Here is a 24,134-nt window from a genome sequence, read left to right as displayed (position 1 = left end):
TAATTTTCACCTATTGGCATACCCAAATGGAAAAGCTTATAACAGAAGAACTATAAAGGCCAAGATGCATGTATTAGGCTTCATTTGAATGGTAATATCTTCTAGTTTCTGGAAATGTGCTTGTTTAGCATGTGGCTAAAACACAACTAAAACTACATCATTTCCAATGTGGCTCAAAAAAGTGTTTTTGGTCCTTGTCTATAGTGAGTCATACATGAATAACAATAACTAGGACATGCTTTATGCCAGAACTATGCAGACATATCACCACATACCTTCTACATCTTGTCAACCACACCTGTATGAAATTCCAGACCTCTAGGCCTAACCTCATGTGAGCTGGTTTTTAGTTTCTGGTGTCACTGGTGTCTCCGAACCTCTCCAAAACGTCTCCAAATGGCCAAATTGTGACAATTGCTTTTATTCATTACTGCGTGATACTAAGCTGCTTACAACTGGCTTAAGCGGGTCGCCGGCGACCCGGTGGATGTTAAGATGTTAATGAGGATAAAAAAGGTGAACAGGGAAACTTATTTATGGACACACATGAAATGTAATATTACCAGATGGGTGCCTTTTCCACATACAACAAAGCTACAATTAAACCAGGACTTCATGAACCTTTTCTTATCAACAACCCTCCAAATACAGTAGATCCACTTTAGACTAAATTTAATACAATCTGAAATTCAATAAAATTTAATACAAAGTCATTTTTAAGCAAAAACCACCAACACACAGTAAAGCTGTATTGAAGGTGCAGTGCTTTATTGGAAACAACAACCAAGAGCAGAGTCGACATTTTCATGCATTTTCTTATTGGAGTAACTTCCATGGAGTGATCATAACCTACTGAAGAGCAGTTTCCAGTTTAGGAAACCACTGGTCTAAAGTACTAATATTTTTCTGGTACTCTACAGTATATGTAGGCTAAGTTAATATGATTTAGTATCTGGTGCTAGGGATGCACTGATCTGCAATGCCAGATCTTTATTGGCACCGATACTAATCTTATTACCGTGTATCGGCCGGATGTGACCGATCCAACACACAGTTTCCTCTTTTGCTTCCCTTTTAGTAGCATTATGGTTGTTAAATCACATCTAGTATCACATATATTGTGTATCAAGTTGTTGCAGCTCTTAATTGAAGCTCTATGATGTGCATTTATGTCTTTCATGGCTGCACCAGTCCATCAGATGGAAATATTTTCCATGTCAGCTGCAACATTTCCCCAAAATTCAACCTGATACATTTGGAATCTTAATTATTAAAATTCAGTGTTTTCGCTATCACCTACCTTCATTCAGTCATGGCGGGCCGCTGACTGAAGTTATTAGTGCCACAGCAATCCCTCATGTTACATAAAAATACGTAGAGCTGGTTATATATTTTTATGATGGTGGTTTTATGATGTGTCCTACTGGTTTTATGTCATGTGTGTTCTTATTGCCTTTGTTAGTACTCTGTGTTGTTTATTTGTTAATCTACGTATTGTGGAAATGCAGTATGGAGGTTGTCAAATATCCCCATGGGGACAAATAAAGTACATCTTGATCTTGACCTTGATCTTATATTTGGGAAATGAGAGCACTGGTATAGGATTGGTGCTCTGTATCGGCAGATATCCTGAATTAAGGTGCTGGAATCAGTATTGCACCCTCATCTGATATAATCACCCATTAAATAATCCACCCATCTGGTGCTCTGAGAAGATAAAGAAATAAATACTGAGAATTATTTGCATCAACCAACAGAACAACGGCCCTTTTTCTCTCCCTGTGTCTCACTGTGTCTCCCACACACACACACACACACACACACACACACACACACACACACACACACACACACACACACACACACACACACACACACACAGACTCACCCCAGCAGCAGCTCAGGTGAGCGGTACCACCTTGTGGCCACATACTCAGTATAATTGGCATCTGTTCCTTCAGACAGGTTACGAGCAAAACCTGAGAAACATGGAAATTACAAATAAATTAATAAATCAACCAGACCTGATTTTGTATGTTAGACATCCAGTAGACAGCATGCAGACTATTTACAATCCTTCACATGAGGGAAAAAAAAGTGGATAATTAGTAAGAATAAAGTAGGATCAACATTCAAATCGTTTGGACAGCTACAGTAACAACATGGCCATCATCCCATGTGACTGGACTCTAATTGGTTATGTCACTGCAGGCGGGCTGAGACTGTGTTTTAGATAACTGGTGTACAGAGAGTCCATTTTAAGCATGAAAAATCACAATAAACAGAATGCCAGAACCAACAGTGAATAACAAACAAATCTCACCCCAGTTGACTCAGTAGGGTTGCAAAAACCAATTATGCAAAGCTAACTGACCGTGTGATTTTGCAAAGACTCATCCAAACATAGAAAACGCACCTGGGAAAATGCAAAATGACAAAACTGTGTCGTAGCAGTACGAGTTATTAGACTTTTACAGGGGAGACAGGTGCCTAACATTAACCTGACTTTAATGAGATACGCTTTTGGCAAATCAATTGTGATAACAACCATGACAGTACATTTTATGGTGCCGGTTGGCTGCTTTCCAGTGGCAGAATTTATCCTCCTGATACACAACTTACAAGGTGACAAATAATGGTGGGATTTTTCACAGCAAACTGAGTCCAAGAAATCAAATTGGCAAAATTAAATCACAGATATAACAGCAAAAATCACAACTAATATGACAGCATCCCAATGAATTTGCACATAAAGAGGGATGTTTAATGAGTCACCATTCAGTCTGTAAAACAACTATGTTGATTTAACAAGCAATTACCTTACAGAGAGACTGTGTGGTTTTACTGCACTGCGCATGTAAGTCTCAACAACTCAGTGTGACAATATGGCTGCTATAAAGAACAGAAGAAGGCCAAAGACTCACCAAAGTCACAGAGTTTGAGAACATCCTCCGAGCTGATGAGGAGGTTCTCTGGTTTGATATCTAGAGGAGAGATGCAGACATAAACCTGTTAATGATGTTTTAATCTTATCACTATCCTACAATACTACAGTTCACTGTAATTAAACATGATGTCCATCTTTCTTAATGATAATCAGTCAAATGTACAGTATATGAATGTGGTTAGAGAGTGAGTTTGTGATCAGAAGGCTACTGGCACAAACATTTTTCACTTCCCCTGACTAAATTCTCCTGTCTTGAGAAACTAAGGTAGATTTGCTCACCAGCAAGAAGCGTTAAAGTGCTGAAAGACTCCCAGGTATAAATGTGTGTTTATGTGTACATATAAAGACAGAATAAACATACTTAAAACAAGTAATTTGAAGTATTGACTAAAGTAGCTGGCTAGCTATATGGGATGTTGACCCTTAATCCCGCCAACCAAGCTCTGATTGATCGACTGTTTCTTGAACCAGCGTTCAACTGGCACGACAACAGACTGATTTGAATCTTTGTACAAATCTGAAATGTGGGCAGTGATCCAAAGGTCTGGAACGAGGTTACCTTTAAAGGGGACATGCCACGCTTTTTTGGAATTTCCTGTTATTTTTATACTGTTGTGATGTTGAATGTCTATGTTAAACATGGTCAAAGTTTAGAAATTTGACGTTAACGTATGTAAACATGCTCCCTGAAAGTCAAAAGCCCAGACTCCAACCTGCTCTGAATGCTCTATTTGCAATGTTACCTCTACCTCCTCCTCATGATGACATCATTTTGTTCGCACATGTCCAACAATGGTCGTCTGTTGGTAGCCTTTGTTGCTAAGGTTGTTTGCCTTGTGCACTCACATTTTTTGGATCAGATTCGGACTTGAGTGGATGTATTTGAGAAGTTTCCATTTTGAGTAAAGAATGAAAAAAGAGAACAGAGTGGACTCTTTGAGGCCTTAAAGAGACAGGAGCTAAAACGGCCTGTTTCAGACAGAGGCTGAACTGAGGGGCTGCATAAAGGGCCAGTATAAGATAAATGAGTTTTTGAACTGTAAATCATGCAAAGATATTCCAGTAGAACCCAAGAATATAACTATAGACCTTAAATATCTACATTTGCTTTTTTGTTTTCTTTCTTTATAATTGTTGAATGTTAGTCCCCTAGTCCAGTGTCCCCAATATCTCCTGTTTCAAGAAAAACTTGTAATCAAGTAAGATCTGAAACAGAAATGATCTCTTCACATCACTTGAATCATTAGCAGATTTCTTCCCTTTTTTAAATAAGAAAAATGTCATTTTAAGACTCAACACCAGACAAAGTGGCATGGATATTTCTGCAGTATAGAAATAAAGATAAACTCTTCACCTCTGTGCACAATCTCATTCTTGTGACACCAGTTGATGGCTTTGATGAGCTGGTAGATGTAGCTGCGGACTTTATCAGGCGGTGCACCGTTGGGCAGTTCCTCTAACAGCTCCAGCATATTCTGTAAAAACCACAAACAACCACTTACACTGAGGACAGAGCTTGGAAATGTAGCCTTGTGGGATACACATAAAATAAACTGCTTGGCATGGTGAAGCGCTTTAAAATATGAATGCTGTTGAGCCTTTTTCAAGTATTTCCTAGATAATTTATAAAATGGGGATTCCTCTCCCTGGTCTTAGATTTTTTTTAACCCTGACAGGGGAGTGACACTCTAGCGAGGGGATACCAGGCTAAAATGACTAGATATCAGTATGAAAATAACACCTGTCGTGAAATAAACACTTGGCTGGATACCCTGGCAACTCAGTGGGGAATACCATTATTCACCAACAGCATAGTTCATGTGTTGCCATGGTGATGCTGTTTTATGCTTAACTGAGCAGTCTCAACATCCTGAAACTTAGAGTCTAGATACAGCAGAATAGAAATTTTGCTGACCCTCTCAACATATTCAAACACAAGGTAGAGTTTCCCCCTCCTGCGAAAGGCTTCCTTCAGCTCGACGATATTGTCCTGCTTCAGCGTCCGAAGCATCTTCAGCTCCCGAAGGGTCGTCTCCTTGACCTCCTCATTTTCTGTGCGGAAATTAAAGAGACAGTAATGATACTGCTGCTCGGTCTTTCCTCTTTCTCTCCCTCCCTTTCTCCCTCGTCGCTGCGTCACTCACCTTCGCTGTCTTTGAACTTCTTAATGGCCACCAGCTCGTTGGTTTCCTGTGAATAAATGAGGAGCGTGAGTTGTGTTAAGACAAAAGATTGCAATGTATGCAGTTAAAGAAAGCTCCCAGCTGCTTTCTAAAGAAAACCACCATATAGATAGATAAGAACAAAAGATGAAGAGGAGAAATAAGAGAAACAGTAAGAATATTTAAATGCATTTCCAGTACACCAACATAAGAGTCAGTTATTTTACCACAGGGCACTCGCACACAAAAAGCAGCACATCCTTGGCTAAGATGCATCTTAGGTCTTCTACAGCTTTTTGCAGGTTGCTAGATTGACCTTGCTGAATTTTACAGGCTGGTGTGACTGCAGATTCAGAGATTTACCATAGCTTTGTTTCAAAGGCTGTGATGCACCAGCAACTGAAATGCTGTTTTTAGTTGTTGTTTTCAGAGAAAACAGTTACAATAAAGGATAAGTTCGCTGTTGTGTTGTTTCTTATCATATAGTATATTTGTGCATACAGCAAATTCCCAGGTTGTGACTGTGAAACTTATGATTCTGTAGCAGCATTCTCACAGATCTTAAACACAGTCCAATTTGATGAATTGTCTTTGGCTTCAAAACCATCAAAAATCATTTTGCAGTCACGGGACGATCACACGTATGCATATAAGTTCAACAGTCACAAACTGCACTCTTTATGGAGATTTTAGTGACTGAGAGAAATCATGGTTTCACCACTCCTTTTCATATAGAAAGATATGAGACTATACTCAGAGCTTCTCGTTACTGAAAATTATATTTAGAATGGCTTTTGAAGGTTTAAATGATTACTGCACTGGACTGTGTTGAAGCACAGTGAGAAGCTGCAGCAGAAAGGAAATCATGAAGCCAATGAATTACACATGTTTATAAATTATGGGAATACGTTTAGTGAATGTGAACATCCACTCCAGACATGTTTTAAGATGTATGTAAAACACTCTACTTTGAATAATAATGTGTGTCTAATATGTTTTTTTCCACAAAATCTTCATTAATCTTCACCCTCTCCTTCATTAAAAATTCCAGATCTATTTATATGCAAATATTGCTTATTTCACAAGTTTAACTGCTTGTAATAAATCAATAAATCCAAGTTTCCACATCACACCTGTATAAGTATCATACTGGAGCACGACTGACTCTAAACTAGTTGTGATGTCACAAATCCTGCTCATTAGCCCCTTAAACTCTGATTTTCGAGCACAGAGAAACTTTCCACTTTCAGTAGATTAATGTGAAAACAGCCTTCTAGTATCAAACTCTGCACATACATCATTCTGCACAGTGAAACTCAAACATCCAACTGACGTAACAAGAAGAAAAACACATTTTTTAACTGGAGGGCTACTTTAAGTGACTAACGATTTGCATCTAGCAGTCTGGTCAGAGCTTTGGATTATAACTGGGTGGATGGTTTTGCTAAGAAATTGGTGAGGAAAAAAGATCTGGATTAAGGTATGATTACAGCATGGCTGGGTTAATATACAGTACAGTGCAGAAGCTTATGAGGCCACATAGAAACCCTGACATATGAGGAGGAAGGCTAATGGGTTGGGATGAAAAATGCATCATGTTAAGAAAGAAAAAACACGCTAACAGATGTCTATACATACATATTGCAGGGATGTGACATCATATGTTTTTAGATGTCTAGCATCAGTCTAATGTCTGGCATATTTTTCTGACAAATAACAGTAATTTTATACATGCTAATAATATTGTGTGAATCCTCTGTGCTGCTCTTTTCTTATCTGCAAATGTTTTTTTTTTGCTGTGTTAAAGTTACTGCTACTAGCTGCCATTTTTCACTGGAATTCCAATTGTCATGTTTGAACTAAAGCTGGCAGATGTCTCTCAATGTGTGTTGTGTCATAAAAACTGTCTCGCACAAACAAACATGAGAATGTCTGTTGTTTTCCAATTAAATTACAACATACAGACGAGTCTCCCTCTGTCCTCTGCTACTCTCGTGTCTTTGGTCGTTTCGTGTATGGAGGATTCAGACAACAGAGACGCCTCAGTGTTGACAAAGGTCACACAGTGAGGGGCTGCAAGCCACTGGCAGTGATATCTCTTACATAAGCCAATTGTTTGACTGAACATGCTTTTCACAAAGTGATCGTTTTTATATGAATCTTATCCAGGACAGAGAAATGTAATTAAACAACATGGGTTTACAGCTCTGACAGCACTTGATCCAGAGAGTGGAGTAAAATTTTCCAGTGAAGGGAAGCATATCTGAATAGAAAATGGGGAGATTTACTGTTGTTTACCAAGCAAAACAAAAAACACACATACCAACACCCATACAGCGCATGTGACTCCAAGCTCTGTGGCAACAACTTGCAACTTGCAGTGTGCTGATGAATCTCATGCTAATGTGTAGGGGTGGGAATCTTTGAGAATCTCACATTACTCAATTCAGAATTGATTCTTGATTGAATGAATAGAAAATGGGGTGGTGGGGGGTAACTGGCATAACTGGCAGATAAGATAAATGGTCCGCAGCCACATTCATTAACTGCATTAATGAATTAATGTGAAAGCATCTTACAGTCTTCTGCCTGTATGAGAATAACAAAATGAGGGGGAGGCGGAGTGCTCTGCTGTGTTGTTATTAACGTCAAGTCTCCAGCAGTGGAGAGCAGCCTCTCTGCTGCACCGTTAGCTCCGGGGAAAGGCATCGCTGTCTAACACGCTGAGCGGGTGCAGGGTTTTTGAGGTGAAACAGACTAAGCACCAACTTATTTTCTTCGCCTCAGACTTGGTTTAAGTTGTTAAATGCTGCAGTGTGTGTTGGTCAGCTGGTCTTGTTTGTTATTGCTGAAGTTTGCTGCTCTGCTCTGCTAACATTAGTCTCTGACTTCAAATTCGTCTCGGAAAGGTAATTATTTACTCATTAAATCAAAAAATGCTTGCAACTGCTGCCTTTTGTGAAGATGAACTCTAGCATTTGCGTGCTGTAGACTGTCCAGGTGCTGTACTACCCTTGCAGTTGAGTTTCGCCTTTTCGTTCCATAAACATCACGTTATGAAGTAACATTCAGAAAATCGATTTTTCTGAATTGATGCAGAATCGTCCACGTCTGCATCGGGATTCATCTTAGAATCGATTTTTTTCCCTACCCCTACTCATATGTGGTGTTACTGACCTCCACTGTTGAGTCAGCGCACCTATAAATAGCCTCAGGCTTGCTAATATTGGGCTGATGAAATGAGCAGGTCCAGATAAGATAAGGTCAACCACTTATCTTTTAATATGTCTGTTCTTCTTCTTCTTCTTTTTGGTTTTAACGGCATTTGGCAACCAGTGTGTTTGCCTGTTCTGCTACTCCCTGTCCCAAAATACCGTAGCTATTCAATTTACAATACAATCAATGGAATGAATCCTTTTGAAATGTCTGTTGTAAGCATGCGATGTACACAGTGACGTGTTATTGAATAACCAGTAAAAACCCTCAGCAGTTATCAAGTAAAGAGCACTACAGAAAACGGGGCTTTGCATTAGTTCTTCAGGTGGATCACATTAAAGATCGGCTGATCAGCTGACTCATTCATCCTCAGCATAAATTGACTCATTAATTCATCATCTGTTCGACTCATTAATTCATCACACCCCCCTGTCCCCCCGGCAGACGTCTTTGTGCGTGCCTTACATTTAAAGCTGGAGTGCGGGACTTTTACATATAAATGAACGTCTGTTACATTCAAGCCCTTGCCAAACGAGTTCACACAATGCTGATTAAGCCTATCACCACCAGGTTTTTCACAGTATACCAGAGTTTTTAATCTGGTGTTTGTGGCGACATTCCCGCGCTGTTGCACCGGTAGTGATGCGTTTTACGTCAACCAGCAATGATTTCTTTGCCAGAGCTGAAAGAGCTGAAGGGTGCCAATAGAGCATGTGCACCAGAGACATCTTCTGGCTAAACCGGCTAACTTTCAGTTTAGCCTGCTGCTAAATTGAGGGATAACATAATTTAATCTTGCAGTTCTTCTAGACTTTCCAAATGTTTGGAGTGAATGGATCAAATTCTGATATTGAAACGAGTCATTTCATGGGGGGCTGTGACGCTCAGAACAGTAGTGACGGGAACCGGCTCACGCATGAGCTCATAGAACTGTAGTTACATCCAGGTAAGTACTATTTACTCTCACTGTCAGAAGGGGGAGACAGAAGCTCCGCACTGCCGGTTTAAGTCCCAACTCTGTTACATGATCTATGGCAGCCGGGAGGGAGCGTAAAGTAAGAATTTCATTGAACAGTCCAACTGACTGTTCTCTGTGCATATGACAATGAAGATTTTATTTAATTGATTTGATTTTCCACCAAATCTGACTGTATAGTCAAGAAAAAAAAAGTGTTCATGGTGTGCTTGTGTGCCATTTTAACATAAGGCCTGTGTTATTAGCCGACAGTTACAGTTACAATTATTTTCATCATGCATTAATCTACTGTGCGAATACTTTTTTTTTGAGTAATCACAACTGTATCTAGAGTCTCTTCCAACTGCTAATTTTGTTTTACCAGCTTTTAACAGTCAAAATTAACATTCAGTTTGCAAAGGTGTGAAACAGAGAAAACCAAGCAAATCCTCACAGTGAGGATCTGCAACCAGCAAATATTTCTTTTTTTTTTTTACTTGTCCAAACTACTTAAACAATTATTCAATTATCAAAAGAGTAGCTGATTATGTTTCTGTTGATAAACTAATTAATTAACTAGTTTCAACTCTACATTACAGCATAGCGGTGAGAGATACTGTATAGGAACCAGGAAACACTGGCTAGCGTGTAGGTTGTGCTATTGTCACTCCCAAAACACAAATTCAAGATAACACATAAGCCTCCATACACACACCCACATACGCTAATACAACACTTGCATAAAGTGGCAGAACATTGCATAAACGCTGGCACACATTTGTTTGGCTAATTAAATGGTCCTTCAAACGCATACCGTACTGTAAAGTATACATAATTTATACATGCACATTTTAAATGCATTTCATTGCTTGTTAGTACAGTCGGAGTCTCTACTGAGTCACCTGGTTGGGTTTTAACCCAGTGCTCAGAGTCTCCAACCCCATCTTCCCATGATTTCTTCAACCATATACAGGTATATAACAACCATATAACAGGGTGACCCATTTACCATCAGCATAGTCTCCGTATTCAATGCCTCCCTCTGCACCTCCTCCTCTCCATCACACACACACACACACACACACACACACACACACACACACACACACACACACACACACACACACACACACACACACACACACACACACACACACACACACACACACATTGCTTCTCTCTCTCTTTTGCCCTCCTTCCAGCTGAGAAAAGTAAAAATAACTGCTCTCTTACAGCAAAGCTAAAAAGCTTTTATTACCATGGTCTGGTTCTCTGGCTCTACATGTGAAAATGAATCCCCTACACTGTTATACAAGTGGAGAACATGTCACATGTCACTTCTTAGTAACTTTGCGCAACAGAAAGGATACCTGGTATAATGTAACTACATTTTGATGGTAGGTATTTACATTTTTATGATGTGAAAAATTGCAGAAATTGCTCCATAGAATCAAAAGGAGATTAAGGGGGAAAAATTAACAATAAGGAAACAATAACTACTGTTGCAGTGCTGATTCAATTACCTAAAATGTTACTGGCTCGGTTTACTTGAGCTGTGGTACACACACAAAAACAGTTTACAGAGTAACGAGGTCAGATGTTTTTGAACACAAGGGCACAGTTTTAAAATGTGATGGCTAATTTTAAAGTCACAGCGTTAATGGGCAGGTAGTGTAATGTAGTTTTATCAGAACTTTTTGTTGGAAACTGCTTCCTATATGGGGTTGATGAGAACTGTGAATCTAAAGAATACTGTAAACATGCAAGCTGTAAAACCACAACAACAAGCTGAAATATCTTATAGAGTTGCAGAGCTGTATCATTATGGTTGTTTGACTGTAGATTAATTTAACTCTTCATGAGTTGAGAGATGGCTCCAGGATGTGGGTAGCCTTGCTTATATGGATAATATAATATGGAAGCAGAAGGAAACAGCCAGCCTTCACCAAAAGAGGAAAAATACTTCTAAAATTATCATAGCTCAGTAGCTCACAAACAATACATCCAGGAGTTACTTGTGCTTTTTTCACAGCGGGTAACTTGTGAACATGTGAACTGGTTTTTAATTTCATTTTTTTCTGTTTCTGTGTGTATAACCTACAAACTGTAAATAAGAAAACTTTGAAGAGCGCACATTTGACCTAATGCTAGGTTTTTAACCCTGAGTCTGAGTGTTTTTTTTCACTGTTTCTGCCCTGATGAAGATCCTGTGAGGTCGAAACCATTCTGCTAAATAAAGACTTTGAATATAAATTCCCTCCTTGCTCTTCCTGAAGAACGTTTTCTTTTCTGTTATAAAATTAATATTGTTTGAAAAAGCAAACAAGCGATATTGTAATGCCCCTCTGACCACCCCAAAAAGTTGTAAAAATGTACTTTTAAACAGCCATTCTTTTAAAAATTGAGCTTTGCTGTGTAAAAATGATGTGCACAACTGACTGCAAATAAAATCAAAGAAAATTAAACTGGTAAAACTTAAAGAATATATATTCTGTATTTTCTTCTTCTTATGTAAATCATATAATTATATACTATAGAAACCATAGAAAACCACAAGTATTAATTATAGGCTACTCATATTGTAACACTACAACTGAAGAGAAAGCTGTACTGTATAGTTTCAGCTGTTGGACACATGCTATCCACTGACCTTGCAGCCACCATCCTTTGTGTTTAGACAGATTAGTCATCTGTGCAGGTAGACGTGGCTAACTCTGCAAACATGCAGACATGAAGAGATTCTGAATCTCCTTCATCCAAAATTATATTAAATTACAATTACAGAATGATTTAAAATGTGTAAGAAATGAATAATGCAGGATTAGTTCATGGTTTATGTTGATGTTTATATGAATATGTTTGTTCCTCTCTGAACTACAGACACATTTGCCTCACAAATGACACTTATCTTTAGCCAACAAAGACCTTAATCAGAGCACAAACACTTAACATGTAGCGTTCCCCACACGACAGACATCTTTGGAAGATGAGACGAGGGAAATGTGACAACAAATTGCCACATTCACAGTCAGCTGCATTCTGCATCTTAACACATCCTATTATGCAGATTGTCCTTTAGTTTAGCCCTTATGTGCCTCTTTGTGGTTGCAATTTCCTCTCTCGGCCCGCCATGTACTGCTTACCATGTCATTTTGTTCATGGCTCCAGATTGCAAGCACTTGCATACTTAAAATTTCACTCAATGTACTGTATATAATTTATGGCTCTTTTAAAATTTTCATGAAGCATAGCGTTGAGAGAACTTGCGTTCAAGGGGCAAACGAAGGGTCTAAAATGAAAGAAACATGCACAAATGGCATGTATAGGAAAAGGGACCATGGAGCAAACACTAAGCACTCACACTGAACCATTTTAAATAAGGCAGTTTTAAATTCAGTGACACAAACTCATACTGGTTTCACCCCAGTTCAATTAGAATTTCCTCTATTATATATAAGCCTATAATAACCTAGATTTGTTTGCTATCAAGCACAGGATGTTTGATGAGATTTCTACATATGCTCTGCAAGAAACAATAATGATGTCAAAAAATGGAAAAGAGTTACTCTTTCTGAATGTAAATGCTCTCTGAGAAACATATTAGGACGGCAGCAGCATTAAACATTTAAACAATTTCTTTCCGCCTCCTCTGTCTCCTCTATTGTTGATTCCACTGCTACTTCTCACTCCTCCTGCTCCTGTCTCGCTCTACGTGTGGAGTCAGGAGTTTTTCGGAACAATATATTATGTTCAGAAATGTGGTGACAGAAAGAAAACAATGAGACTCACTGGTCTAACTGGCCACACCTGCTGTCATGACTCTACATTATCTACAATAACTGTGATGATCTAAAATAGCAACGCATATCTAGGATTACTTTTACCACTGAGTATTTTCAGAGTTTGAGGAAATACAGGTCGCTGATTTTTTTTTATCCTCTTTTTTTTGATTTATTACCGTTTTTGATATTTCCTTCCTGTGAAGTATATTCACCATATTGTTTTTGGAAGTAGTGGCGGTAAAGTTTAGAGGTTTAGTTGAAATTTTATATAGATTTATCAAGCACAACGTGGATCAAGTCATTTTAGTAGTAGCCGCATTGTCGATGGGTCACCTTTACAGTAGCTGTTCCTTTCACTCAGATTAAATCCTTCGTTAACATCATTTTATTAATGAGGCCTTGAATACAGGTGATAATAATAGCTGCACTAATCTGCCTTTAACCCCATTCCTGTCTCATCAAAGCAGATTATCAGTTTAGTGTTTAAATCACAACAAAGTTGATTGATTCCACGTTGTTTTAGTTAATTTGAGATTTTTTGCTAAGTGTGTGAACATAGTCACTCATGAATCCTGTCACTTTTTTGTAGCTTTAAATGTACAGTTAAAACATCACCCCTCAACACCACAAAGACAAAATGACTAACAATTACATCCAAAGATGGAATATCTTTGATTTACCAGCCATCCAACATCCAACAGTCAGTCTGGCAAAAACATCCATGAACCAACCTTATTTTATGTAAAAATCTGAATGAAAAGATGAATAGAAAACACTGGACACTCAAAACAAACCGTCTACTTTGGGAGGTTGTGGTCTGGTCAGCTGCTGAATGTACTGCAGTATTTCCATAGAAGTGGAGAGTTTGTGGACTGGACGGGACTTTGGATGGTATTGGTGAGACTTGAAGATTGATTGATGAAGTGCTAGATAAATTGCAGGTTTTTATTTTTAACCAGGTTATTTAAAAGGCTACAAGGTTCATGTCATAGGTGGGATTTTCCTGTCTTGCTGCAACCAGTAGCACTTTTAGTATATAGAAAACTATTTGGATCAGTTATTTAGGGCTGCTACATTTATTTATTAATTTAGTAGGTAATATTGAAGTAAGTTAGTAAAAAGCAGTTTACATTTTCACTTGAAGTATGATTAAGCAATAAAAAGTTTTAGAATTAGTTTTATAATTTAGACAAGAGCAAAGTTACCGTAACTTTTGAGAAATTAATAAGTTGAATTCATGAGAAATAAAAACACTTTTTATTTTCAATTTGAACTACTATTTGAACGTGGGGGAAAATGTAATATTCAATATGTAATGATTTGCTTTAATTCAAATTCACAATGTATAAGCACAACCTGCCGTGCTTTGCACTCCAGTGGGGATGCTTCTATAATGCACTGTCTGTCTGACCTGCATGCACAATAAACCAAAAAGGCTACTATTACTCTCTTTGCTAACATAAAATGGAGAAAACTAGTGAGCTGTGCTGAACAGATAATCATGACACCAAACTGAGAAGAATGTTTGGAAGCATTTCGAAATCTACTCCGTAGATGGAAAAATCGTGAATGAAGGTAAGACCGTTGACTTTGTAAAATCCAATGGCCTCACAGTAACGTTATCTTGTCACTTGAGTCAGTCCAATAAATAAATAGCTTGCCACTTTAAGGACATTTTGTGTCATGTCTACGCATTTTAAGCTTTTCATGTGTCATTTTCAACACGTCATTGGTAAGGTTTGGGCACAAAAACCACTTGGTTAGGGAAAGATCATGGTTTGAGTTAAAATAATCAGTAAATTGTGATAAAAATGTTCCGACGTGATGGTAAAAATGTCCCGTTTAATGGCAGTAAAATGCCTGACGTGACAGTAAAAATGCTTTAGCAACTTTTTGCCAACTATCTATCCATCCACCCAACCGCCTCCTCCCAATAAGCCAAAATCACCTCATAAAAGAAAAGAAAGTCACACTATATTGACGTAAGTAAGTAAGTAAGTAAACTTTATTTATAAAGCGCCTTTCAAAACCAGAGTTACAAGGTGCTTTACAATGCAAATAAAACAAGAGAGAAATAAAATAGAATAGTCACCGGAAATGCATCACTTCCCCTGTCAGTCAAACACAACTATAGGTCCCTTTTAGAGATTGAATTTACCACCTAAATGGTGTGAAATGACACAGAAAAAGCAAAAAATGCGTAGTGATAACATGCGAGATGACATAAGAAATTGGTGGGCTATTCATACGTAACTTGGTGAGACCAGGCTGGCCAGTCAACATCAATTCAACAATGTAGTTTAGGATTAGGTTACGTGGGTTGCGTTCAAATTAATTTGAAAAATATTAGTTCTCTATCATCCGAACTGAACTTTTTTGAAAAAGTGAAAGCTCTGCTCTGACACGACTGCTTATTGTAGCTAAAGTTAGCTAATGTTAGCCAACTTTAGACAGATATGTCTACACAACTGACAATACTGAGTCAGTTCACTGACTTTATGACTCTACTTGTGCCATTAGTGCAATACTTTTAGGATTTACCATTATCCAAGAATTGTCACTTGTGGCCACAGTGGCTACCACATAGCAAAAGTTAAAGGTTTCCATGTAAATGCAGTACAAATTGTAATCAAATTTACAGAAAATTGTCAAAAGAAAATTCAAATTAATGTGTGTTTCCATCCACTGTTGTTATGCAAATATCTGGAGGTCGGTTGTCAAGGTAAACAGCTGATGGCACTAATTTTCCAGTTGGGGCCATTAAACAATTGCAGAAGAAGAGGGCACAACAAGACATGATGACAAAATAAAAAGAGCGCCAGTCAAATCTCAAACAGTGGAAAACAATACAAACAACATGATGGAAATATGGTATTCATGTTAGTTTCATGAATTCATTTGAGGAACATTGCAGTTTCCTCATTGCTCTACACAGATCTGATGTATCATCAGGTGCTAAATCTGTTTCAATTGCACTTTGTTGCATTTTACTTTTATCGACACACCAACTTTTCATCCTCAGCCAAGCATAAAATGTTTTTTTTGCAATGAGATTGTCTTGAATTTTCTGCATTTTCACACACGTTCTTTTTTTTTAACTGCAAAATGAAAATGCGAATAAAAACAGTTGGATGTAAAGCTCCTACAGTCTAGCTGAGAACTGAAACAAATAAAACAGTGCGAGAGACAGGTTGATGAATATCAACTTTTCTTAGCTTTCATAAGAGTTTTAAAAGTTTTAAAATGCACCAAGCAACTTTAGGATTTGCAAGTCATAGCACACCACAGGTTGAAAACATTGCCTTTGCTTTCCACTGCAGAGAAATGTGAAGTAAAGAAAGATGTTACAGCAATACATGAGCTGGGAACCATGCAGTCAGGTATGGTAGGCTCTGTCAGATGAGTCATATCAGCAGGCCTTGCTTTCATGCATACCAAATACATTAATGGCATGAATATGAATACTTTCTGAAGCGCCACTGTTAGGACTGACATTAAACGCAATTCATGCATACAGTGTGACATAAAACCATATAAGAGAGTAGGTCAGTAACATGTGACTGAATTTTACGAGTTTGCACATCACCAGCAACTGGTGACATTAAAATGTCCCATCAGCCATATTTTTGGAATCCAGCCACCAAACAGTTTTGTGTTAACCCACTATTCATCTCTCTAGTTGCAGTTTAGAAGTCCCAGAAACACTATTGTTCATGCCATTTATAATCAATTAAAATCTTCCAATGAATATGAGGAAACAGGTTATTCAATATTGTAAAGTAACATCATATTTCCCACTAGTTGATGCAGATGTGATTGTTGGTTTCATTTTTCTATGATTTCAGACTCTCAGTGATAATAAACCTGAACACAAAAACCTCAAATCACGATAATGCAAACCATAAATTATCTAATACCAACAAATATCACCTGCCCACCATCCAGGACCTGTACACCTCTAGAGTCAGGAAACGGGCAGGAAAAATCACTGCAGACCTGGACATGACCTGTTCCAACTTCTCCCCTCTGGTAGATGCTACAGAACACTGGACACCAAAACTACCAAACACAGGAATAGCTTCTTTCTTCTCGCCGTCACACTTATGAACAGTTAACTCAGTCGCTGTGCAATAACACTACCACTTGTAACACTGTACCTACAAATAATATATATTTATTTTAGTTTAAAATACAAAATGTGCAATAACATATATACATATCATTCATTACTGTATATATATTTGAGCAGGCTGTATATACTGCACATAACCGCCTACTGTATGTAAATGAAGTTATCATTTTTTTACCCATTCAGTAGCACTCCTTGCACTCTTCACACCTTTGCACTATCTGTATCCTGTTTACAGTTTACAGAAACAGGTTCACCTGTATATAGATATTGTATGTCATTGTTAACTTGTTGTTTCTATATGTATGTATCTATTTTTTCACCCAATTGCTTGTACATAATAGTGATATGTTTATGTTTCATCATCTTTGTTCGGCTTGTTGTCCTTGTGTATCTTTCCTAAGATCATTGTGTGTGACTACATTGTGAGCCACCAGAAATCAAATTCTTTGTATGCGTAAATATATTTGTCCAATATAGGTGATTGTGATGGTGATGTTAGACCTACAGGAATGAGAAATGTCGTCTTACCTTATGCCTGCACTTAAGCACCACTCCATATGCTCCTGGACAGAGAAACAGAGAGAAGGGCACAAAAGATCAATAAAAAGTGAGACTGAGATGTGCTTTTAGGTTTCAACATCTTAATTATGTTTTGGCCTCCCAATCCAAACCTTGGACAAACATGTTCATAAAAAAAACAAAAAAACAAGTGCAAGTGCAGTAGGTGAGAACAACCAGAGAAACAACAGCTAATAGGTGAGGCGGAGCGGAGGCATACGCACTCTCCCACACACTCAGCACACATATGCCTTTACCTTTGACAACTAACACACACACACACACACACACACACACACACACACACACACACACACACGCAAACACACACACACAGTGTCCCTGTGTCTAAGCACGTCATGTTCTCTGTTGATCTTCCATATGTAAGATGCCAGGGCTTCAGCTATAAAGCTGTTTCTTGCATGTTTCACAACAGGACATTTTGATATTAATTGATTTCCACATTTTGCAAACTGTTTTAACTGCCATTCAAATCACATGTGCAACTTAAGGTTAGGTAAGGACTGATTATCCATTTAATTTCCACTTTCAGTTTCTATTCTATTTTAATTCAACTGAGCAAGACAACAACAAACAAATCATCCCATATGAAGGAATACGTCTCCCTAATACACCCTCTTGCTTTTACTAATGCACTTCCCTTGTGCCAAATATTACCTGACAATGACAAAACAGTGACATGCAACATGCTGTTTAACATGCAAGATAAAATCTTGTTCAAGGTCTTGTTAAATGTCTGATACATTGCAACACATAGACAAACAAGCAAACAAATCTATAGCCCTGCTTATTCCAATCAGTGCAATATAGACATTATAACTAAGTGTTGGCATGCATTATTCCCTCAGGTTTGTCAAAATCAGTGATATTGTGTGTGATGGACAGATGATTGGAGTGAGGAATGAGTGAAGCCCCTCCCTCAAATTTGAAAATTGAAATAATCTTGAGGACTGAATTTATACAGTCAATCATGTAATAGTTCTCATCTCACAGTTGGCTCAGAGCCTATATTTAACATTAAGGCTTTTAGAGGTAAAAAAACGCTTTTACAATTTTCTACATTTACAATGGTGACAGGCGGTTGGAGCACTTCCCAAGGCTTTGGATGAACATGAAAGGTACAAGATGCATACATAAAATTTAAAGCTGCTATAATAAAACTGTTTATATTAACAATGGATCAAATGACTATTCATCAAATGAAAAGTGTTGCTCGGAGTGACAAACCCATGGAGAATTATCACCCCACTCTACAGTTTCCCTCAGCTCTTCAGAGAGTTTCAGTATCTGTTAAGTTATTGTTTTGGCCCTGTTTTAGTTTACTCTCACCACTCTCACCAGCTTCATTTTCAGCCACAGCAGGCAGCTATTTTCATCAAAATAGCTCTAAAAGCCAACTGCACACTATCTGCCCGGCACCAAACAGCAGAGAGACAAAATTAGTCACTAGCCAGTGAACAAAGTGGAGCATTTAATGCTTAAGAACGACATTTCTCTCATGAGTTACTGAAGATCAACAAAGAGCTTAAGTAAATATTGAACTTACATTGTTGCTCTGTATCTGTTGGATATGTATAAGCAACTTAACTTAAAAAGTGATAATATGTCAATTTTGTGTTCACAGCTTGTTTCTGCCGCCCCCAACTGACCAAAACTTGGTTAATGCATGTTAACGGAGGATTTCTGTAAGTAAAATCCAATAACTCAGCATATAATTCTTTTGTGTGCACTGCTAACACTTGGCTGAAGCTGAAGATTACGCTTTGTAGAAACCCGATAATACAGTCGAGGTTTAAACCAGAGCTCTTTTCAAATTCTGGGTTAATTCTGAAAGAATGCAACAACGTGTTTTGTTGTTTTGAAGTTGTTTTGTTCTCTAAGTTGTTTTGTTCCTAATTGCAGCAACAAAATGTTCTGAATTTGGTACAGCTCTGATTTGCACTTCTGGCTTCTTCTCCATAGCAGCGTTGGCTGAGGTTCAGGGATATTGCTTTATTTAGAGGCATGCATTAAATTGATGGAAAAGACATGAAATCTCAGGAACAATCCTGAAATAATTCAAACTAATAACCATAACATAAACCTGTTAAGTTATCCAGAGTGTTTATGTATCCAAAAACACTGAGGATATTATTTAAAGAAGACTTTCAAATGTGATTTCATATATATAAATAACTAATTGTTCTACAAACAAAAAGTTATGCCACCAGAATAATTTTACAAGATGCTATAATCACAAAAACATGTAAAAGCTGAAGATAGCGCTTTGTAGAAACCTGATAATACAGGACGGCTGTGGCTAAGGAGGTAGAACGGGTCATCCACTAATTGAAAGATCAGTGGTTTGGTCCCCAGCTGATTCAGTCCGCATGTCGAAGTGTCCTTGGGCAAGATACTGAACCCCAAATTGCTCCTGATGGCTGTGCTGTGTGTGTGAATGGGTGAGCATAGAAACATTGTGGGGCGCTTTGGATAGAAAGTGCTCTATCGGTCTTGAGGAGCAGGTTGGCACCTTGCGTGGCAACCTCTGCCATCAGCGTATGAATGTATGGGTGAATATTGGCATGTATTGAAAAGTGCTTTGAGTGGTTGATAAAACTAGAAAAGTGTTATATAAATGCAGTCCATTTAAAAGGTAAGTAAAAAAAAACCATTGTAGTTGTTTTAAAACTTTGATCGTCTAACTTCAGTTCTTTTGGTTTCTAACTTTTTGATTAATGTACAATGACAAGCACTGATGTAGAACACAGTTAGTGAGAATTATGAACAGTACAATAAACACTTGGTTACTCTGTCCTCTCACATTAGAGTGAAGCCACGGATGCATGTCAGTCCAGCTCACTGAAATCAGCCACAAATGATGCTGCTGACTGAAAGAAATAATGGCTGGATGGTTTGATATGTGAGGGACCTGTGTTTGGAACATTTGTAACCAGACTTAAAATTTGATCCTCATTTATTTCATTTTCTGACCAGCCATCAATGTTGTCACTGTTCCCATGAGGCAAGGGCTGGCCAGCGTCTTATTCTTCTTCAGATCTCACAAACACACAAAGGGCTTCAGTATTTTAGATGTTCAAGGGGAAAATTACACTGTGAGAGGAATAATGATTTGGTCAGGAAAACCAAAATTTTAATTTTCCTTGGCTTAAAATTTGTTTAGATACTAAGTCTGAAAAAAATTATGTAAGTGATGTTAAAAACAAACAGCTCATCGCTACCCATTGAAAATATTGTATCTTCAAATATAGTGATTTTTCAAATCTACTGAAGGATCTGCCTTCAACAAAATGACCAATAACGTTGTCTGACTGCCTTTCAAAATAACCGCTAACCGCCCTATCGACAGCATATGTTTTCTAAAATGCCCCCTGAAATATGATTAAGGTTTGCACAAAAACTGCGTGGTTAAAGTTAGGAAAAGATCATGGTCATGGTTAAAAGAAAACAACGCTGACTGTTGGCAGGAAATGGGAAATGAACAGTGGTCTCTCTCATGTCATGATTTTAGGATCCAACCATTCACCCCACCCTTCGATAAGAAATTTTTGCGGTAAAATACCGCCATGAAACTACCTTCATATTTGTTCCTGACAGACAAGAGTTAATAATTCAAATGGTCACTAGAGGTCGTAGTCAGGTAACATAACAGCCTGTCCTCACAAGAAAAACAACAGTATAGGTTGGAAATTCAGTTGGCAAAAACGACCTATAGTTACGTTTGAGTAACAGACGCCATCTAGCGGCCCCGGTAATTATGTCCAGATGACGTCCATATAAGGTGACAAATGTCCACATTCAGAGGTGGTGGGTTGGTTGGATGCAGGAGACCGCTGTTCACTTCCCACCTCCAATCACAAGTGTCATGTTTCCAACCGCGAGTCGGGAGAATTTTTTAAAAACCGTAACTACAATTGTTTTCGCCATGACGACGAAGGTTGCCTAACTAATGAAGTAGTAACTTTAACGTTTACACCACATTTAAAGTGATCATATTAACCCAAACTGTAATATTTCCCAACCCTAACCAGGTGTTTTTTGTGCCTAAATCTAACTGGACCTTCACCACAGTGTTGGCACGCAATTAAAACATAATTATTTTTTAGGTATCGGCTATGGCTACAGAACCAGTGCAATAATTTACCAACTACTGACATGGAACTGGATTCCATGTCAGTAGTCCACAGGCTGTTGGTCCGGACTGGTAGTTTGTTGTATTGGTACGCACTCGACACAACACTGGACCTCTTGTACACCACTAACCGGACATTCTTTACCGTCACGTCGGGCATTTTAGTGCAATTAAATGACACATTCTTCTTGCATTTTACTGTTTTAACCCAAACCGTGATCTTTCCCTAACCCTAACCAAGTCATTTTTGTACCTAAACCTAACCATTTTAACCAAAACCATTCCTCCATTTTGAAACAACTTGAATTTGATCATGTGATCTTGTGCAATCAATACCAATGCACATGCCTATTAATTCCATACCAACAATTGCGTAATCTTGTTTAATTATTGAAACAGTATTGAAATAGTATTGAAACATACACATAGCTCGTTTGAGTCGTTTACCATACATTTTCAAATAAAAACCAGTATTCAAATAATAGCTACTACCAGTTACAGCCAATAAAACTCAAAACTGTCAATGAAATGAGTTTCATTGACAGTAACTTAACTGTGCTTTCAAAAGAGCCAAATGGAAGTAACTGGAAATAATTAATGAATAAAAAAGAAGAGAAAGATGAAAGAAAGATGCTGATAGAGGTAGTGCTGGAATTAGTGTAACATACATTATCAAGACAACAGGTAACCATGGAGGATGTTTTTAGTTTGCATCACCTGCAGATTAAAACAGCAGCAGATCAGGTAACAAGGAGGCTTCTTAATGAAAAATGATAACTTACAAAACAGGGCTGATTAGGAATGAAGGCTTGGTTGTGTCTTCAATTTGCAAAAATAAAGGCTCTGTCTATTTCCCACAATCTGAGAATTCACAGTAAACAAATGACTCATGCTGTCGTCTTTCTTGTGAGGAAAGTCTTGAAGGATTACATACTTCTCTATGAGTTGAAAAAATCCTGCTGCTATGTGATGCCAACATTGATTTAACCCTTACATACTGTTCGGAACAAATCTGACCCATTTTTGACATTTGAAAGCAGTAAAAACACCTTAAATGACATTCTTTGAGTCTGAAATTCCATGACTTTTCCTTAAGTGGCCCAGAATATACAAAAATATATAAGTATTTCAAAATTATTTATTATTATGATTGATGGTTTTAATGCTTATAATGGAACCTAATATTCAAAAATGTTGTTGCATCCCTCACTTTAAATAAAATTCATAGAAATAATTATAGCTATTATGTTCTCCTGTTTTAGATCACATAAGATCATAATATACCATGATTGTTAAAGTATTTCCTCTATAAACAAATAGTGTCAAACCTAAAGAGAACACTCTCTGCCCTCTGAAACATTAATGAAGGATAAATCACCCATTTATTAATGACTGATATGATATACTGTATATAGATGCAAAATACATTTGTGGTTCAAAATTTGGTATAGAGACTAATTATATAGGGATACTTGAGCCGGGTCAAAAATGACCCACTCCATAATGTGAAGGGTCAGAATATGAACAGTATGTAAGGGTTAAAGACTTAATTTTGGCAACAGTGATGTGCAGGTTTCAGCTGGACAATATAAACTGCACCTCGGGCTGCTAAAACACCCAAATTCCCATGAAAAATATGAAGGACATGACCTCTGTGTCCTCAGTGGCCCCAATCACCACAATCAGAGTTTTAGGTTAACAACAGTACTTGGAGTCCTCACAATCTTAAAAGACGCAGTAAAATCTTGTGTGTAAAACTACCCACCTTCTCCCACAATGCCAAGAACTTCAAACTTATTCATCACATCACCGAGGGCGGGGGTTCCTCCAGCAGGTGAAACAAGCTGCTCTGGTTTTAGAAGGGAGGCTCCTGCTTTGACCGGCGGCGTACGGAGTGAACTGTAGAGTCTGGGAGAAATGTGGCAACCGTCTGACCACACCCCATCTTCATTCCTCTTCGACTTCAGCTTCTCTCTTCGTCACGCTACAACCCCTCTTCAAGCCTTACGCTTCTAAATGTCAGTTTCTTTTATTTATGGCTCAGACTCAAGTTGTTTCAGTTGACTCTCTTTTTATTCCATTTCTTGGGGTTGTCCTTCTTGCGCTCTTATCCAAACGTCCACACAGTTGTACCTGGAAGACCAAAAGCAAGCAAGGTGTTAAAATATGCTGTTGAAAGGTCTTTTCAAGGTCCAACTGACCATGATTTCTTGTGTAAGTAGCATGCTG

The 24,134-nt window shown here is 38.0% G+C and overlaps 1 protein-coding gene across 3 annotated transcripts in view; it reads right to left on the bottom strand.

Moving 5' to 3' along the window:
* cdkl5 (cyclin-dependent kinase-like 5) overlaps positions 1-24,134 on the bottom strand; it is a 46,084-nt gene that overhangs the window by 19,118 nt on the left and 2,832 nt on the right. For all 3 annotated transcript variants that reach the window (XM_042418056.1, XM_042418063.1, XM_042418071.1), the window contains exons 2-8: positions 23,671-24,038; positions 17,723-17,757; positions 5,092-5,137; positions 4,863-4,999; positions 4,302-4,422; positions 2,925-2,984; positions 1,889-1,979 (exon numbers count right to left, since the gene is read on the bottom strand). In XM_042418056.1, coding sequence (XP_042273990.1) covers positions 1,889-1,979; positions 2,925-2,984; positions 4,302-4,422; positions 4,863-4,999; positions 5,092-5,137; positions 17,723-17,757; positions 23,671-23,707 — 527 coding nt within the window. In that variant the 5' untranslated portion in view covers positions 23,708-24,038. The remainder of the gene's footprint in view (positions 1-1,888; positions 1,980-2,924; positions 2,985-4,301; positions 4,423-4,862; positions 5,000-5,091; positions 5,138-17,722; positions 17,758-23,670; positions 24,039-24,134) is intronic.

This window comes from Thunnus maccoyii, chromosome 1, assembly GCF_910596095.1.
Source record: "Thunnus maccoyii chromosome 1, fThuMac1.1, whole genome shotgun sequence".
NCBI lineage: Eukaryota > Metazoa > Chordata > Actinopteri > Scombriformes > Scombridae > Thunnus > Thunnus maccoyii.
This window is presented reverse-complemented; position numbering and strand designations above follow the sequence as displayed.